The 18,796-nt window shown below is 36.8% G+C and overlaps 1 protein-coding gene across 1 annotated transcript; it reads left to right on the plus strand.

Moving 5' to 3' along the window:
• The first annotated feature begins 5,309 nt into the window (after positions 1 to 5,309).
• Positions 5,310 to 8,518, plus strand: SPINK7 (serine peptidase inhibitor Kazal type 7). Its single transcript, XM_063087668.1, has 4 exons — positions 5,310 to 5,370; positions 6,225 to 6,250; positions 6,963 to 7,087; positions 8,473 to 8,518. Exons 1-4 carry the CDS (start codon positions 5,310 to 5,312, stop codon positions 8,516 to 8,518), a joined length of 258 nt encoding a protein of 85 aa, XP_062943738.1.
• Positions 8,519 to 18,796: the final 10,278 nt, after the last annotated feature.

Genomic DNA, 18,796 nt, shown 5'->3' on the forward strand with positions numbered 1-18,796 from the left:
TTATCTTCCTTGTGGCCAGGTGGCCTCTAGATAAGGAACTGGTCAGTTCCTGGAACCGGGTGGTGATTACTCCTTTCCTGGAATTTAGCGTGCCTGGGCCTGCCTTGACTTGCCTGGCCTCTGCATATCCCCTTAGAAGCTGCCTTACTTAAAATGGCATTAGTTATGTTTTCTCATTTTTAGCAAGCATTTGTACAGAAGCACGTTGCGCATGTTAAAGTTATATTTTACTTACAGTGTATCCCTTGTATTGGTGCAGTGGTGGTAGCAGCTAAGGAGGAGTAGGCAGAGGTTCTCTGAGCTTCAAGGGGTATATTTATTTCACGGCGTTCTCTGCTAAAGGAAACTATAAAGGGGCCTTTGCTCACTCAGACAGCAGAGCGATTTTGACTTAAAGATGATTCTGAGTCATTGGGAAAAAAGAAGTGGGGGAGACTGTTTAAGTTCCAGTGAAGTAAGCTTTACTTATATTTTTATATTCACTAATGTAAAACAGATATTTCTCCCAAATGCTGGAAGGAAGAAGAGGAAAGACAAAGACTAGAGCTAGTCCAGCCAAATCTACACCAGCAATTTAAAAACTGTCATAAGAAGGCCTTGAGGGTGTTGGGTAGTGTGTTTGCTGTGTGTCAAGGGCAAAAGAGCCCTGGGGGTTGGGAGGGGGGCTGGTGAAGCAATGAGGAGGGAAAAACAGAATCAAGTGGTAGCATTTCAGCCTCTCTTTCCCACCTAGCCTCACTCCTAAGCCTTATTTATTGTTGTATATGTTAGGGTTCTGAGGGTGGATATTTAATTTGAATCCTGAAGCATCAATCTAGACTAATCTCACTAAATGCAAGGGAAGCAGAGAGCTCGAAGTAGAGAAGGTACTTCACAACATTGTTCCTTAGATAGATGGGGGTGGGAGACAGGACAGAAACCCTTGGCTCCTGGCTCTTAGTCATCCCCTCTCTTTCCAGATGATCCTCACACATGAAAATGCCACTCACTCTACTCCAGTGCTCAGTTCCCTCTGCTGCTCATTTAAAACATCAATTGTCCTGCCTAACTGCTGTGATTCTGCCAGTTTTATTCCTATTATTTCAGTGTCCAATATGTCTGCAAATCTACCTCTTAGATTAGATTTAAAGGCAATATTCCAGAGTGATTAAAAATCACCAGCTCTTTGCCTTAAACTAGCTACTTCTCTAAGTCCCTATTGCCTCTGTTAAATAACAGGGAGGATAACCATACCTATCTCATAAGATTGTTTTAGGTTTTAGAAGAGATAATGTATACAGCAGGTGCAGCAGTTCTAGCACATAGTAAGTGTTTAATATATGGTTAATTTTGTTATTATAACTTTCCATTCCTACAGCCATTATTCTATACCTGGATTACTGCCCAGCAAGGGTGATGGCTTCCCTATTTCCCTCCAGCTAACTGACTCAAGAACTCTTCATTCAGGCCCTTCTCCAATTTAATTACCTCATCCTTCTCTAACCCTCTAATGGTTCATCCTGCTCTTCCTTGTGGCACTCTAAATCTACTAGGGAAGAAACCCCCAAATATTCTCAGCTTTACTTCATTTTTATGTTGTTCTGCATTAATTTTATCCTTCCTTCCCTGGTGTGGAACCACAGCCATAGTGATCCTCTCTTACAAGGCCTCAAGATTTCCCCCCTTGCAGGAATATAAGAAGGAATGAACAAACGGCCCTCAGCCTGAAATGGATTGGTTTTCATTTTCACAGGCTTCATCTCTAATCTAAAAAGAATCCTTCATAATTTGTGACTTGGTGTCCTGCTTGAAAATGTCCTCTCCATGTAAACAGCTGCCAAAATCCAAAGCAACCTACACCTGACTCCTTGACCTCACTGTTCCTCACCCTTTTGAACCCAGAGATCTTTATCTTTACCCATCTTTTATCTACTTTATCTTTGGATACACTGGATCATTATCTCAGCTCCACCCTTAAGAAATTAAATATGACCCTTTGCCTCCTAGCCCCAGCCTACATAAACAATTGTTCACACTCCCCACACTTACTAAGTTTGCATTTTGCCTAAGCCTTGACCTCTAAATACTTAACTGTTTATACCTTACACAGTCCATTAGAACCTTCTGGAACACTTAACTCGTCCAAGCCTTGTCACCTCCTAACATAGTCTTTATGTCCCCTCAAGTCTATGATGTACCCACTCCCTATCCATAAAATCATTGTTCCTCATTTCTCACTCAGTATCATAAAGAACGTTGAAGAAATATGCAGCATTGTACTGATGGGGCTTTCTGAAATCTAGTGCTGACTTTGTCTAGTGGCCATCAATCTTTATATCCATTGTTGACTATCTGAGATGCTCCCATTGATGTCTATGGCACGCCTTCCCCATCTTTCCCAAGCTTTCAGACCAACCCAATTCTTCCACTGCAAAAAAGCAATCCCAGCATTTAACAGCCATACTCTTCCTTACATTGGGTCCTCCCTCATCTCTCCTTCCCTACTTTTTAAACTATGTGTCTCTACATTCATCTACTCTTCTCTGTCTCCTGCATCAGAGGAAATAGTGTCCATCTATGCTATTAACCTTATTTCCTTTCTCTATACACCTCTAATTAGCTTTAGTCATGTATCTCAAGTTTCTTCTTTCCTTTGTCTTTAACACATGCTCGGTCTGTCTTAGACCTTGCTGAATCTTCAGATTTTTCCATTCCCCTCCTCTCCTTGACTATCAAACACCTAAAAATGATTCTGTGATCCTATTCTTCCACATCCTCATGATCAACCTTTGGTCTCATTCTCACTCCTCTTTGCTAAAATTGCATTTTCAAACTGCAATAAAGGCACTTCATCTTGAAACATAATGGCTTTTTCTCAGTATTCATTCTCTTAAAACTTTGATACCAAAGAGTAAAACTTACAATTATCTCTCTTTATTAGAACCTTCACTTCACTTCTTTTCCATGCCTGAACTCAGCACAGTTTCCTCCATTAATTGGTATTATAATCTTAGGAAGATTACTTAAATCTTCTGAGCCTCAACTTACTCACTGGTAAAATTAGGGTAATAAAAATTCCTTCCTTGATGAGTTATTATGAAGATCACATAACATCATTAACTATCATATATCAAGATCTAAGTATGAGCTTGGCATCCGGATACACACACACATGCGCGCACGCGCGCACATCCATAAGAGATTTTATGCACGCACGTGTGTGTGTGTGTGTGTGTGTGTGTGTGTGTATAAAATTGCATTTAACACTCAAAACACCCTGTGAGGTAAATATTATTTCTGTTGCAAAGGTGAGAAAATTAAAGTATCCAGAGATTAACCTACATACTAAAAGGCACACAGTTAACATTTTTTAGAAGGAAGATTCCACTCTGCCATAAAAAAGAATGAAATTCTGCCATTCACTGCAACATGGATGAGCTTAGAAAAAATTATCTTAAGAGAAATAAGCCAGGCACAGAAAGAGAAATACCGCATGTTCTCACTCATAAGTGGGAGCTAAAAAAATTAAATAAAATTTAAAAAAGAAAAAAAGTTACAATAATCACAGCAATACTTTGAACTTTCAAAAGCAGGGAACAGAACTGAGGTTACCAGAGGTGGGAAAGGAGGAGGAGGAGGGAGGTTTAGTGAGAAATTGGCAAAGACCCACAAAAAAGGATTACATTGTGTAGTGTTGTATATACTAATTATCCTGTTTTGAACACCACATATTGCACACATGTATTGATATTCAATGTAGTATGCCACAGATATGTACAGTCAATTATGTTTCAATAAGAAAAAAAATTAAAAATAAATAAATTTTAAAAAAAGAAGGAACATTCCAAATGAGATCACTGGACTCAATGGCCATGTTCTTAACCACTAGGTTATATAGCCTCCCAAACAGATGTAAGAGTTCAAATTTTAGGGGGTCATGTGATGTCATTTATTATTCACTCAATATCTTTTGTAAAGGCTGTGTTTCAGAATGCACTAAAACAACCCTGCTAAGCAATGGACTGATGGAATAGTCACTGCTTCTCCCAGGTTTTCACACATATGTCCTTAAGCTCAATAGACAAACGGCAGTCATTTGGACAATTGTGCTTGGACACTACAGCCTATCATCTAATGTCAGCAATCCATAGCATCTACTCTTGACTTGTCAATAATAGTAATAATCACAATAACATAATTAAATGCACTGCTCTTTAGAACAGGCTTTCATGCAAATGCTCCAATTATATAAATTCTGTTGTGGCTAACAAGAAGACCACTGGACAGGGCATGAAATTCAGTCTCTGGGGTGGTCTCTGTTCTGTTCGTCAACTATTCCACTTCTCCCCCTTCAGGCCTTCAGGGGACAAGCTAACATAATCACACTAACTCTGTAACCTCTGTGGTTGGAGGAGAACACACGACAGCCAAATCACTGTGAGGGGAAGTGACAGTGGTGTAACTTCTGGGCTGGAATATTTTATTGCTGGAAAGGGGAATCCTTGAGAACTCACCTTTGTCTTACTTGGACAACAGTACTCTAAATAGTGACTACTCTGTCCACATGGCATCCAGAGTGAAGGCAATGTAGTACCATCAGCTGACCACCATACATACATGTGTAGCTTGAGTAAGAAGCAAACAAACTTGTGTTATTTAAAGTCACAAAAGCCTTGGGATTATATGTTACCTCATCATAACCAAGCCCTCCTGATTAATACAGGTTCACAGCGTATAAATGACTTACACAAGATCACACAGGAGAAAAATGTCAAAGCTAATATGTAAATGTCCTTCCCCAAGCCTCATAAATGCTATGGTCACTGTTCCTTCCACTAAGTTCCAGCTTGCTTCATAGATTTATTACCTCAAAAATAAAACGATATTTTTCCAGGAGCCAAAATATAAGCATAGGTACAATCTGTCTAATCTGGGTTTAATATCTTCCATTTTAATGGAATAAAGGAAGTTTTAAATTTTCACTTATTTCATAACTAGGTCAAGCAGCCCATATTTAATCTCTTCTACTATATGAGGTTTAGAATTCTTAACAGTCTCCACCTATGAAACAGACAGAAAAACACTCCTCACTTCAAATAACCAATTTGTTGCTCAGATAGGAAGTAGCAATTAAGTGACAAGAATTTCAACACAGCCTAGGGTGTGACACCGTGCTGTGAGGTTCTCCCAGAGCCAACACTGACTCTGGATGACCTCACAGGAAAGGTAAATAAACCAAGCCTTGCCATATAAGTATGACTCCTTTCCTAGGGCAGGGCTTACTGTGGCGACAATCTCAGAGCAGCCTCTGTGTCACAACCATCTCCATCATGAAAATCATTGGGACTCTCCTTCTACTCTGTATAGTGACCCATTTCTGCAGCAATTCAGGTGAGTTAAAGGTGGACAATGCCCCATACAGCCATTAACCTTAAACCTTATCCAATAATCTTTCCTGGGATGTGAGCATCTGAAGGAAATGTCAGGTTGTGTGGATTTAAACTGTACTGGATTGTAATAGAAATAGCCCTGTCCTGGGAAGGGAGGATTGTATGTTCTGGCTGCAATTTGAGGGACTGAGTCTAATTTCAACCCTTTCAAGGATTCTTACTTGCATTCATGAAACAACAACAAAGAATGATCTAATTTCTCCATAAGTCTTCTATTTCATTAGGACATTGTCTGTGCTATTAGATACTATTCCTCAGTGCAAAGATCCAGAAATACTTGGATGTCTACCCAAATCAATTTAGGAGGATCAAAATAAAACACAATTCTTTAAAATCTGAGAGTTAACAATGATACTTCTACATAGTGAAAAATTACTTAATTAAAATAAGTTTCTAACATCTTAAAGAAATTCCATTACATTCCTCTATATCAATTAGGAGGGGGAGGATATCAAAGATGGTGCTTCAGGCTCTTAGTAGTGGTGACTGCAATACCTCTTCTTGCTATATGACTATGAGCGATTATAAAACACATGTCAGCTCCAAAAAACATCATTTGTTCAATAAAGGGAGGAAATTTGGATAATTCCACTGCCTGAATCAAGAGTTTACCAAACCCACTGGCTGTCCAACTTCCTCAGCAAACAGTTGGGTTTCTGCTTAAGGATAGGGAGTGTGCTGAGACTCACTGCCAGAGGAAGGGCAAAGTCTTTAATTATAGGACAAAACTTACATTAATTAATGAGATTTCAAGGTATTGCTTTATTTTAAACATTTCCGTCTATATCTTTTCAGAAGCCACCAGTCTGTCTTTAACAACGGTGAGTATTTGAATAACATTTTAATTTCAACTCCTATTGACTGTCACTTAGTCAGCAAATATGTAGGATTAATTCAATATGTTTAGGGGGATTAAAGGGGAAGACAAACACATATGAAAAAATGACCTCTGCTCTCCAGAAGGCAGTTGAAAAAATATGACATGCACATAAATAATCACATCCTAAAAAAAAAAAAAAAAAAAATTAAATCCAGAGTTAAAGGAGAGAGAGCTGACTTCCATGAGAGGCTGATGAAATATTCATGGAGGGACAACATGTGAGAGACAGGGCAGTTACCTTGATTAATTGCCCAGACTCTGGATTCAAATCCCAACTCTACCACTTACCAGCATTTACCTTATACAAGTTATCTCTCTATCTAAGCTTTAATTTCCCCATATCTAAATAAAGGTAAGAGTAGAACCTATCTTATCAGTTGTTCTGAAGATTAAACAAAGAAAATTCACATAAGATTTAAGTTTAGTGAATGGCACAGAAATGCTCAATAACTGCTCACTGAGTGTAGAAGAAAAATGGAAGTGGTGCTAGTAGTACAATATTTATCATAGTGGTAATATTAGTACAAATAGAAGCAGCCACAGCAGCATCAGAATACCTAATCTGGAACTCTTGTAGCCTGTCTACTAAAGGCCAGGGTAGCCTAGCTTGAGATCTGGGAGAAAAGCAGGACATTCTCTTATGTCTGACACAGGTGGACTGCAGCATTTATAAGAAGTACCCAGTAGTGGCCATCCCCTGCCCCATCACATACCTGCCAGTTTGTGGTTCTGACTACATCACCTATGGGAATGAATGTCACTTGTGTACCGAGAGCTTGTAAGTACCTCATAGCAAGAAAGTGAGATCTGGGGCTAGTGTTCTCCACTACAAATTCCTCCTTTTTCCAGATGCCTGCTTAACTCTCCATACACTGTACTTATTCCCACCCACAACAGCAGGTGGGAATAGAAAACTGACTGTCACACTCAAACCAGGGTTGGGCTACCTGCTCTGCCAGCTTGGACTAGTCCTATCCTATCAAAGAATCTCCAATTCCTGTCTGTCAACTGTGGAAATCCAACAAGACCATGAGTTCTTAAACTGCTGTTCCCCAGAGTCCAGAGGATCTGTAGAGGCACATCAGGAGTCACCAAAGGGGTTAAGGGGACCATTTGGGGAGGTCTCCAGCTCCAAGTTCAGCTTCTGACTATTTTAAGTAGTGGATTTCCATACAATATCTTGTTTGAAGAAAGGGTCCTGAATTCCACACCAAAAAGTATTTGAAAACCGTTACCCTATATGACATCTAACATTCTTAACACCCTTCATATAGCTTGATTCTTAGACAAACTTGGCTAGAGGTCCTTTAACCTCAATTTCCTGTAGGCTCTGTATATCTGTAGCTTTAAGCATGAAGAAGGCTACCAAAATGATTGTTTTATCTAACCTAAGGGATGCAAGCTGTCAGTACATGGACCAGAATTCCATGGACATGTTTTGTTTAGGTATTTTGTTTGGCCTTCATAGAGTTTTTGAAGAAATGTAAACTAGGCAGATGTCACTTCTTTGGTGCAAGGTATGCACCTTAACATTTACTGTCTCACACTAAGTCCTTTTGATCATTGCTAACTCTCTTTTAGGTCACTGGATGAATTTTGGCCACTTATCTTAAGTGGTGATGTTCTGAACAAGGTAGAATATCAGATTAGGCCCTGAGCCGAGAAAGACGCGTCTACATTTTTATTTCATAAAGTTTTATTTCACAAAAGGAAAGATTCTCTAGCATTGACATACACTGGGCCCTGGGCCAAAAAACTAGCTGGGTTCAAGAGACACTTAAAGGTAAACACGTTGGAACTCCTCCTCACTGAGGCGGGATCCAGCTGCTGACCAGGAAAGCTGAGGGACGGGACACCTGAACTTCCATTGTCAAAGTCCTCCTTCTGTTTTTTTAAGACACTGGGTGATCAGTAGACTCTGAGATCATAGGAGGCAGTAGATAGAAATTATCACTGGAAATCTATTTCTGGAAATTATAGGGAAATTCTGCTTTTGCCTCTGTCAGAAACTGCCAGTGGCAAGGATATTTCTTTTCTGGGACTCAGTTTCTTCATCTACAAAACAAGGTTTTGACTCATAACCTCTATAGTTCATTTCAGCTCCAATATTATATAAAATCTCCTCTAGTGTTAATGAATGTTGTTAACTGTGTCTTTCATTAGGAAAAGTAATGGAAAAGTTCAGTTTCTTCATGAAGGAAGTTGCTAACTTCTCCATGGATGTGGCTAGAGAGCAGTGATACATTCATCATCATCTTCATCATCCCTGGGCTCTGACTGACTTTCCTTCATCTTCCTTGATGTTCTGGATGGGAGCAGAGCTAGATCCCGAATCATCTTTACTGAATGGAGAAAGTCACTGTGTTTCCCTTGCAAACTCATGCCTCAGTGACAGGCTGGCTTCTTTTTATATGTCAATAAAAGAGTCTTCCCAGAAAGTTTACCTTTACTTCTGCTTGTATTTGTTTCATAGATAAAAAATCTCAATTATAAAAACTTGAGGAACATAAAGGTCTTGTTGTTCAGGAGAAAATTTTTTACAAAGCATTCCAAATGGCTTCCAAGAAACACATGCACACATGGACGCATGCACATACACACAATACACACACACACACACACACACACACACACACACACACACACACACAAATACAATGAACACCTTACCCTCTACTGGAGTCTTTAGCCACGGGGAACTAGTCTATGTACCATGCAAGTTCTTTACATTGGTCTCTTTTCCAAAGTTCTTCAAAAGGAAACCTCTTATTCCAAGAAGTCATTCCTAGAATGAGGGTTTTCCAGCCAATTTTTTTCATAAACGTACCATAATATCTCCTGGGCCCAGCTCTACTAGAACATGGATTAAAAAAATCACTGCTCCATGAGGAAGCATGTTCATTGCTGTAAAGGTCTGATTGTCAGGATGCTCTACTTGTCTAGAGCTGAAAACTACATTCACGAAGCTGTCAACCATCAGAGACAATGAGACTATAAAATAAAGAAGTTTATCCTTTTACCAATTCACAGGCTTTCAAATACTTGGAGATGAATATTCTGTCTCCAGTAAAATTTATTTTCTCTAGGATAAAAATCTCCAGTTAATCCAACCATTTCTCAAGTCTTATTTTCTTTACATATTTCTAATCTGAACCATCTTGCCTGGGTCTACTACAATTAGGCATTGCTTACCTTAAAATATGCTGGTTTGTAATCTACTAATGGACTAATCACCCCAATTTTTGTCCAACAGATGCAGGGAAATCAAAACTATCACCTCTCTACTAATCCTTTCTATTATTGCAGCCTAATGAACCAAGGATAATAATTATAATATAGAAACACCATTGGAATGAAACCTCATGTGTTTGCAAATACCAGGCTTATTGCATAAGAATAATGAGACACTAATTAAAATAAACATGCCAAAACCTCACCCCATAGACTGTAATTCAATAGAACTGAGGAAGGCCCTAAATGATCAAAATTTTTAATTGGTATACATTTAGAATTAGAAAATTCAGTGATAGAGGCAAAGATAGCAATGCCCAAGGTCCTAGGCAGGAGTCAAGGGCAGCCCCATCCACCTGGAAGCAGGTAAAAGTGCAATGCCTGGGGTCCTAAGCAGGAGCTTAGGGCAGCCACCTTCAACCAGAAGCAGGCAAGAGAGAGTACAAAAACACCACTTCTACATGGGTAGCCCACTACAGCTAGTGCCACAGCCACAGCTTCTGCAAAAGCAACTTGTTGCCACAGTAGTAGCCATAGACACCATGCAGGTGGCCTTCTGGACACTTGACTGCATTGACACAAGGGGAGTAAACAGGTGAGACTGGAAAAAGAAGGGGATAGCTTTGCTCAGATCCACTCCAGAGTAATAGAAGAAGCAACTGCTCTACAAGATGACCAGACATCTATGTAGAGATACTAGAAATATGGAAACCCAGGAAAATATGACACCACCAAAAGAATACAGTAATTCACAAATACCAGACCCTATAGAGGAGGAAACCGTTGAAATGACTGAAAAGGACTTCCAAGCAACAATCTTAGGGAAACTCCCTGAGATATGATAAGCCTCAGACAACATGAAGAAACAAGAAAAAAAAAAATCCAGGATATGAAGGAGGAAATTTACGAAAAGACTAATACCTTAAAAAAGAATGTAGCAGAACTCATGGAACTGAAAGATTCACTAACAAAACAAGAAAACACAACTGAGAGCTTAAGCAGCAGGTTAGAACAAACAGAAGAAAGAATTTCTGATCTTGAAGATAGAAGATAGCTTTTTTGAAATAACCCAGGTAGACTAGGGAAAAAGAACTTTAAAAACTGAAGAAAATCTAAGAGGGCTCAAGTTTAAGTGCACAAACATTTAAATTATGGGTGTTCCAAAAGGGGAAGAGAAGGAAAAGGCATTGAAAAACCTATTCAATGAAATGATCATGGAAAATTTCCCAAGTATAGGGAGAGACACAGACCTTCAAACAGACTCCAAAACACAGTATAGTCAAACTGGCAAAATTCAAAGACAAAGAGAGAATAAAAGAAGCAGAGGAAAGTGTCAAGTCAATGTAAGGGAGCCCCTATCAGACTAACTGCAGACTTTTCAAAAGAAACTCTACAAGCCAGAAGAAAATGGGATATCTATTCAAAATACTAAAAGAAAAACCTGCCAGCCAAGTTTACTATACCCAGCAAGGATATGAAGTAAACTTCAGGAATGAGCAAGAAATAGTGTATTTTCCAGACAAACAAAAACTGTGGGAGTTCACCACCACATGACCAGCTTTACAAGAAATCCTCAAGGAAGTCCTACATCTGGAATCCAAAAAACAGTAATCACTACCACAAATACACAAGAAAGAACAAAACCCACTGGTAGAACAAAAATGCCAGCGAGCAAGAGAAAAAAACTAAATCTTACCACCACAAAAAACCATAATAACAATATAATAATACCCCTGCTTTATTTCTGATTTTGGCAATTTTGGTCTTCTAACTTTTTTCTTGGTCAGTTTCAATAAAGGTTTGGAAATTTTGTCAATCTTTTTAAAGAATCAACTTTTTGTTTCTTTGTTTTCCTGCATTGTTTTTTAATTCCCTATTTCATATATTTCTGTTGTAATCTTTGTTATTTCCTACTTATATTTGCTTTTGGTTTAGTTTGCTCTTCTTTTTCTATTTCCTTAAGGTAAAAGTTTACATTACTGATTTGAGATTTTTCTTACTTCTAAAATAGGTGTTTAGATGTTTAAATTTTCCTGTAAGCACTGCATGAGACTTGCATCCTATAAATTTTGATATGTTGCACTTTGATTTTTATCTCAATGTACTAATTTCCCTGTGATTTTCTTTTGTGCATATTTATTTAGGAGATTGTTGTTTAATTTCCACACATTTGTGAATTTTCTAAATTTCCTTCTGTTATTGTGGTCACAGAACATATTTTCTATTATCTTCTATGATCTTAGTCTTTTTAAATGTATTAAGACTTGTTCTGCAGCAAAAAATTAAAAAATAATAAGAAAATTCAGAGACAGATATTTGACCCAGCTCAATATAATAGGATCCCTGTAGAAAGCAAAATCACTACTGTATGAAATTAACAGTAAATAGCTACCGGAGAAGGTAAAATTTGATCTAGGCCAAATGTGGCAGAACCGTGGCTGTTCACCAGAGTCCTTTTCAGCAAATGGGAACTGAACCCAGCTTCCACTTCTCTTGCTAATTGGCCCATACAGCCCATCCCCAACCCAAGTGGGCAGCCTATGTGCAAATGGGTGTAAAAAGGTCCTTTGACAGGAATGTTTAGCCAGAACATCCACTAAACACAGCACCCACAGTAAAGAAACAACTCTCTCTACAATGATGGTCATATCTTACTGGAGTCTCCTTATTCAGGCATTTTGGTTTTCCTCTGGTGAGTCAGTCTCTGGTCATTCATGAGCATTTCCTGTCTGTTATCCATAAAGTCTAGGAGCATGCTTAGTGGAGATAAGGTGAGTGCTAAATCATATAACAAAATTGTGTGATGGGAAATGAAAATCAGTTCTTGATATTGACTATATATTTAGCAAATCACTTGTCTGCAAATAATTTTAAACAGCAAATTCTTGTCTTTATCTTTTCAACACTGTTTTCTTTTTTTCCTAAATCTTCTTGGTGATACCAAACACAAGATTAGTTTGATTGTATCAATTAACTGTCTATAAAGTATTGTAAAAGTTGTTTTGAAGTTACTGTATCCGTTTAAGTTTTTAAATCTTGTTTTCTAATAGAATTCTGTTAATTATAAAACATTTTCATGAACATTTACTAATTTTATTTTTTGAGATAGGAAGGGCTGGTGTCATCCTTTTTAAAAAAACAAAACAAACAAAAAAAAAACAAATGAGAGAAGTGAAGCTAGAAAGCCTAAGTAGGAATCAGGACCCAAGTCCAGTGCTCTTTTCACAATGCTATCTTGATTTCAACACCAATATGTTATCCCTGACTTAAAATCTAGGGAAAATAAGCTATAATGAAAACATCTTTATTTTATGTCTAATATATGAACTCCATGAGCAAAAACCAGTTTTGAAAAAGAATGAAAGGAAAAGTTGAAATCTCCCTAAATTATTACTTACCTATAAAGGAAAGTATTAAATATGTTTCCTACTGTATGAATAAATGCAGGAAATAGTTTGCAGTACTCAATTTATAGGAGAAAAAATCAAGGTATTTCAAACTATTTCTTCAAAATGATCTCACATTATTCAGAAGCCCTAGTGATTTTTCTTTTGTCTAATTTACAAATAACCTAAGGTAACAATGGCTAACACTTAGTGAACACTGATTTTATAATAGACCTTATGAAATAAGTTTTATGCTTATTATTTTACTTATTCCTCTCAAATAAACTATGAAACATGTCCCGTTATCCACTGAGATTTGGCAAGGGTAAGGAATTTGCAGAAAACCACAAAGTGAGTTAGCAATCCTACGCGGACCATTGGACATCATAGCCCATATGCTTATTTCACCACTACAGACTACCATCTGTGTACATGAAAACTCTTCCTCCTGCATTGTGATAGATATAATGACCATGACACAGGCACACTCTGACACTGTGAGCTCATCTTCACCCTCACGTGTGGTACAGATGGAAAAACTTATGACAATTCCTGCCAACTGTACTGGAAGATCAGGTCAAGATATCAATAGAACCATGATATGGAACTTGGGCAAAATATGTACCTCTACTTCAAATTACTGATTGCCAGGACTGGAAGAGAGTCAGCCAACAGCCTCATTTTATGGATGGAAACAATGAACTCCAAAATTTGAAAACACCTTATTGTTTATGTGGAAGACCAAGACAAGAACCCAGGTCACTGACCTGCAATCCAGGGTCCAAATGTTATTTCTAGAGTTTCATCTACCATAACTCCTTACAACCCCTGGGAATCAAATTCCTTCTACTATAATATGACCCAGTACATAACATCTGTTAAACACTTTATAGTTCACAAAATGCTCTCACATCTCCTGTTTTGGTAATCCTTACACAGCACCATGAGGTAGGTATTATTCACCTCACTTTTCAGATGAGGTAAAAGAAGCTCCCAAGGAAAAACAACAGACAAAACTGTAGAACCATAAGTGGCAGATGGGTATGCTGGCTCAGGGTCTCACTAATGTTTGTTCTTCACACTTGCTAAAAAAGCTTAGGAAACACTTAGCATCACTGGAGACCTGAGCACCTTCAGTCTCTACTACATCCTAAGCAGACACTAGAGTGGTGATAATGGTGACCCTTACCTTCTAATATTTCTCAAAACTCACTAGGTACAACAGATCCCCAAACTTTCTGAAAATGAAGTCCAGATTTGGCCAATAATAGATAAATTCCCAGAATCCTTTTAATATTTGTGAATGATGTTTAAAGATAATTATTGCTATTCAAATTTTAGAATCCAACTATAAGCAAATTACAGAAGATATAATTGTGGTATGCAGAACAGAACATGCATATTTTTAATATTTGAGATGTAAAAGTAAAAATAGAGGTGACAGATCTTCAGAGAGAAAAGCTGATCAAGGAAAGTATATGAGAATACTTCAAAAATTAATGGAAAAATGGAATTTAAAAAAACAAATATTTCCATGAACTTTTTGAGGGCCCCTTGTATAGACACAGAGAAGGTACTTACAGGGTTATGAGATAGTGTTTAAAGATGATTATATATAAATTGCGACTAAAATATGTTATATAAAGTTACAAAGGTAATAAGCAGAATTTTTAAAAAGTCTTGCTATACCTGTCAAGAATTGGGAAGAGGAAATGAATGGAAAGGGAATATAAATTAATTTTTCCTCCATAGATGGGAGTCAATAAACAGCTATTTTTAGTTAATAAACCAAGAAATAGAGGTATATTATTAAGAATTATGATGGTAACAACCTGCTATATGTTGAATGTCCCCCACATAGCATGTGTTGGAAATTCAATCCCCATTGTTAACAGTGTTAAGAGGGTGGGAAATCCTGTTATGGTATTTGGAAGGTGGGACTTTTAAGAGGTGATTGGATCATGAGGACTGTGCCCTCATGAATGGATTAATCTATTCATGGAGTAATGAGTTAATAGTTTAATGGTTATCAGAGAGTGGTTCTGATGGCTTTATACAGAGAGCAAGTGAGCAGATTAGTTCTCTTACTCATTCCATTCTCTTGCCATGTGGATACCCTGTGTTGCTATGGGACTCTGTACAGAGCCACCACCAAAAAGAAAGCCCTCACCAGATGTGTTCCCTGGACCTTGGATTTCCCAGCTTCCAAAACTTTAAGAAATAAATTTTGTTTCCTTATGTATTACTCATTTTCAGGAATTCAGTTATAAGCAACAGAAAATGGACTAATATACAACCTAAAAATAGAAATAGCTAAAATAAGTTCCCACTGAAGTGTGTTACTATTTAACATCAATGGAATTTATATATACAGTAGTCTCCCCTTATCCTTGGTTTCATTTTCTGTGGTTTCAACTGCAGTCTGAAAATATGAAATGGAAAATTCCAGAAATAAACAATTCATAAGTTTTAAATTGTTCATTGTGCTGAGTAGCATCATGAAATCTCACACTGTCCCAGTTTGTCTCACCTGGGATGTGAGTCATTCCTTTATCAAGCATGTCCATATTGTACACTCTACCACCCGTTAGTCACTTAATAGTCATCTTGGTTATCAGATCAACTGATCAAAAGAAGTAAGATGAGTACAGTACAATAAGATATTTTGAGAGAGAGAGAGAAAGGGAGAGAGAGACCATATTCACATAACTTTTATTACATTATATTGTAATTGCTGTATTTTATTATTATTGTTGGTAATCTTCCTGTGCCTAATTTATAAATTAAAATTTATCATAATTATGTATGCATAGGAAAAGACATAGTATATGCAGTAGAGGCTTCAGTACTATCTGTGGTTTCAGGCACCCACTGGGGGTCTTAGAATGTATCCACTGAGGATAAGGAGGGACTGCTATATTTCTTACTGTGGCATATATATATATCAAATTTCTCTTCTTCTTTTTTTTTCAGGAAAAGTAAATCTTCACCACATGGGAATCTGCTAAATTACCATAAATATGAGTGTATATTGGACTTTTTTCTTTAATTTTAGTTTTCCAAGGTTAGACCTTGGAGAAGAAATGATTTTATTCAGTTTTACTCACTTCTCTGTGTAATCATGAGCTTTTGCCTCATTGTGGTTTTTATCAAACTTATCGTCATCATCTGTGTTATAAAGCTCCACCAAGCAATTCAGGAGCATACACCAGACCCTAGAACAAAAGTCTTGTGTGCTTACCCCAAAACTGAATATTTATTGGGTGTGTGGCCTTGGGCAGGTCATTTTAAGTGTGCAAATATCTCTTTCCTTACTTAAAAAATAAAGAGAACACTTAACCTGGCCTTTATATTTTGAAAGTCATGTGAGATAATGCATGTAAATATACTTTGGAAACTATAAAGTCCTATAGAAAAGAAAGGGATGGTTATGATCTATATGGCCATCCTTCTCCAATATTTACCAAGACCTAAAAGCATATATTATGTTCTTTGCAACATGCTTGGCATGTTAAAGACATACGATGAGTAAACTTTTGTTTTAAAGAAATTTATTTTTCATTTACATGTATTGATTGTACATATGTATGAGCACAGAGTTATATTTAAATACATATATACAATGTGTGAAGATCAAATCAGGGTAGTTAGCATGTTTATCATTATAAAACTTTATCATTTCTTTGTAACAAGAACATTTGAGCTCCTCTCTTTGAGCCATTTGAGAACATACAATAAGTAATTGTTAATTATAGATACCTAGCACTATTGTACACCACTAGAACTTACTTTTCCTATATAATGTTGTGTCCATTAACTAATCACTCCTTTTCTCCCCTTCCCACTCCTCTTCCCAGCCTCTAGTAACCACAATTCTATTCTCTTACCAGTAAACTTTTGTTTTTGTTTTTTTTCAGTTTGAGAAATAAGAGCATTTCTGTTCATTAGAAATTGATTCTAGCAAATGAAAAGGAGAATGTGTAATTTGGAACATATAAAGATTACCTACATTTGTTTATATAGTTTGTCTCTTTTGAACATGCCTGTTTAACTCAATAGCATGAATAAAATTGCATTGAAAAATGAGATATTTACATAATCTCAAAGAATCTCATTACAAAATATTTACTAATTAAAAAAAGAAAAAGAATAACTTTACAACGGAGAAAACCGACACTACCTTACTGAAGTGACTGAAGTTAGCATCCTTAACGATAGGCAAATCAACATCACGTATACTGTCTGAAAGGATTCAAAGTGAAGAACACTGAGTAACTTTGGCATTTCTTTGCCAAAAATGTACAACCTGAATATATCATTATGAAACATCAGAAAAACTCAAATTCAAGAACACTCTACAAAATCACTGATCTACAATTTTCAAAACCAAGGAAGGACTGTTTAAATGTTTTGCCTTAAGGGAGACTGGAGAACATGACAATGCATGATCCTGAATGGATCTTTTAATTATTATTATAGAAATAGTTCACATAACATAAAATTCACATTTTTAAAGTATTTACAGTCATACATCTTTTAATGACAGGAATACATTCTGAGAAATGTGTTGTTAGGTGATTTTATCATTGTGCAAACATCACAGAGTATACTTACACAAATCTATACAGTATTACTACAAGCCTAGGCTAGATGGTATAGCCTATTGCTCCTGGGCTACAAACCTGTACAGAAAGTTTCTGTACTGAATACTGTTGGCAATTGTAACTCAATGATAAGTATTTGTATATCTAAATATAGATAAGGTACTGTAAATGTACAATATTATAATCTAATGGGACCACCGTTATATATGTCAGCTGTCCTTGACCAAAACTTTCTTATGCAATTCATGACTGTATTCCAGTGGTTTCTAGTCTATTCACGAAGTTGTGCAACCACCACCACCATATTTAGCTTTTTGAGGAGGTACCACACTGTTTTCCAAAGCAGCTACACCATTTTTACATTTACATTTACACCAGCAATGTATAAAGGCTCCAATTTCTCTACATCTTTGCCAACACCTCATCTGTCTTTTTTATTTTAGCCATCCTGATGGATGTTAAGTGGTATCTGATTTTGATTTTGATTTATATTTCCCTGATAGCTAATGATGTTGAGGAGATTTCCAGATGCTTATTGGCCATTTGTACGTGTTTGGAGAAATGGCTCTTCAAATCCTTGTTTGTATTTTAATCAGATTATTTGTCTTTTTTTGCTGATCTGTAAAAGTTCTTTATGTATTCTAGATACTAGTCCCTTATCAGATTCATGACTGAAAATATTTTCTCCTACTCTCTTGAGCTGTCCTTTGCAGTACAGATGTTTTTTTAATTTTCCTGATGTCCAATTAATCTATTTTCTCTTTTGTTTCTTGTAGTTTTAGTGTCATATGTAAGAAACCATTGCCCATTCAAAGGTCATAAATATTTACACTTCAGGTTTCTTGTAAGAGTTCTATACTTTTAGCTCTTACATTTAAGTCTTTGATCCATTTTGAATTAATTTTTGTTTGTTTCTTACATTGTTTTGCATGTGGATATCCAACTGTTCCAGCACCAATTTTTAAAAGGACTGTTCTCCGAAGAAATTCTTGGCACCCTTGTCAAAAATCAATTTACCATATACCCCAAATATACAAGGAATTCCAATTACTCAATAATAAGAAAACAAATAACCCTATTTAAAAATGGGCAAAGAACCTAATAGACATTTCTGAAAAAAAGACACACAAATGGCCAACATATACATGAAAAAATGCTCAACATCTCCAAATCATCAGAGAAATGCAAATTAAAACTACAATGAGATATCATGCCACACCTATCAGATTAGCTAGTATCAAAAAGATGAAAGATCAGTGTTGGCAA

The sequence above is a fragment of the Cynocephalus volans genome, chromosome 2 (genome assembly GCF_027409185.1).
Source record: "Cynocephalus volans isolate mCynVol1 chromosome 2, mCynVol1.pri, whole genome shotgun sequence".
NCBI classification, from domain to species: domain Eukaryota; kingdom Metazoa; phylum Chordata; class Mammalia; order Dermoptera; family Cynocephalidae; genus Cynocephalus; species Cynocephalus volans.

Coding starts and splice junctions, on each gene's coding strand:
- SPINK7 (XM_063087668.1), top strand. CDS start 5,310: ATGAAAATCATTGGGACTCTCCTTCTACTCTGTATAGTGACCCATTTC. Junction 5,371..6,224: donor CCATTTCTGCAGCAATTCAG/GTGAGTTAAAGG, acceptor ATATCTTTTCAG/AAGCCACCAGTCTGTCTTTA. Junction 7,088..8,472: donor CACTTGTGTACCGAGAGCTT/GTAAGTACCTCA, acceptor GTCTTTCATTAG/GAAAAGTAATGGAAAAGTTC.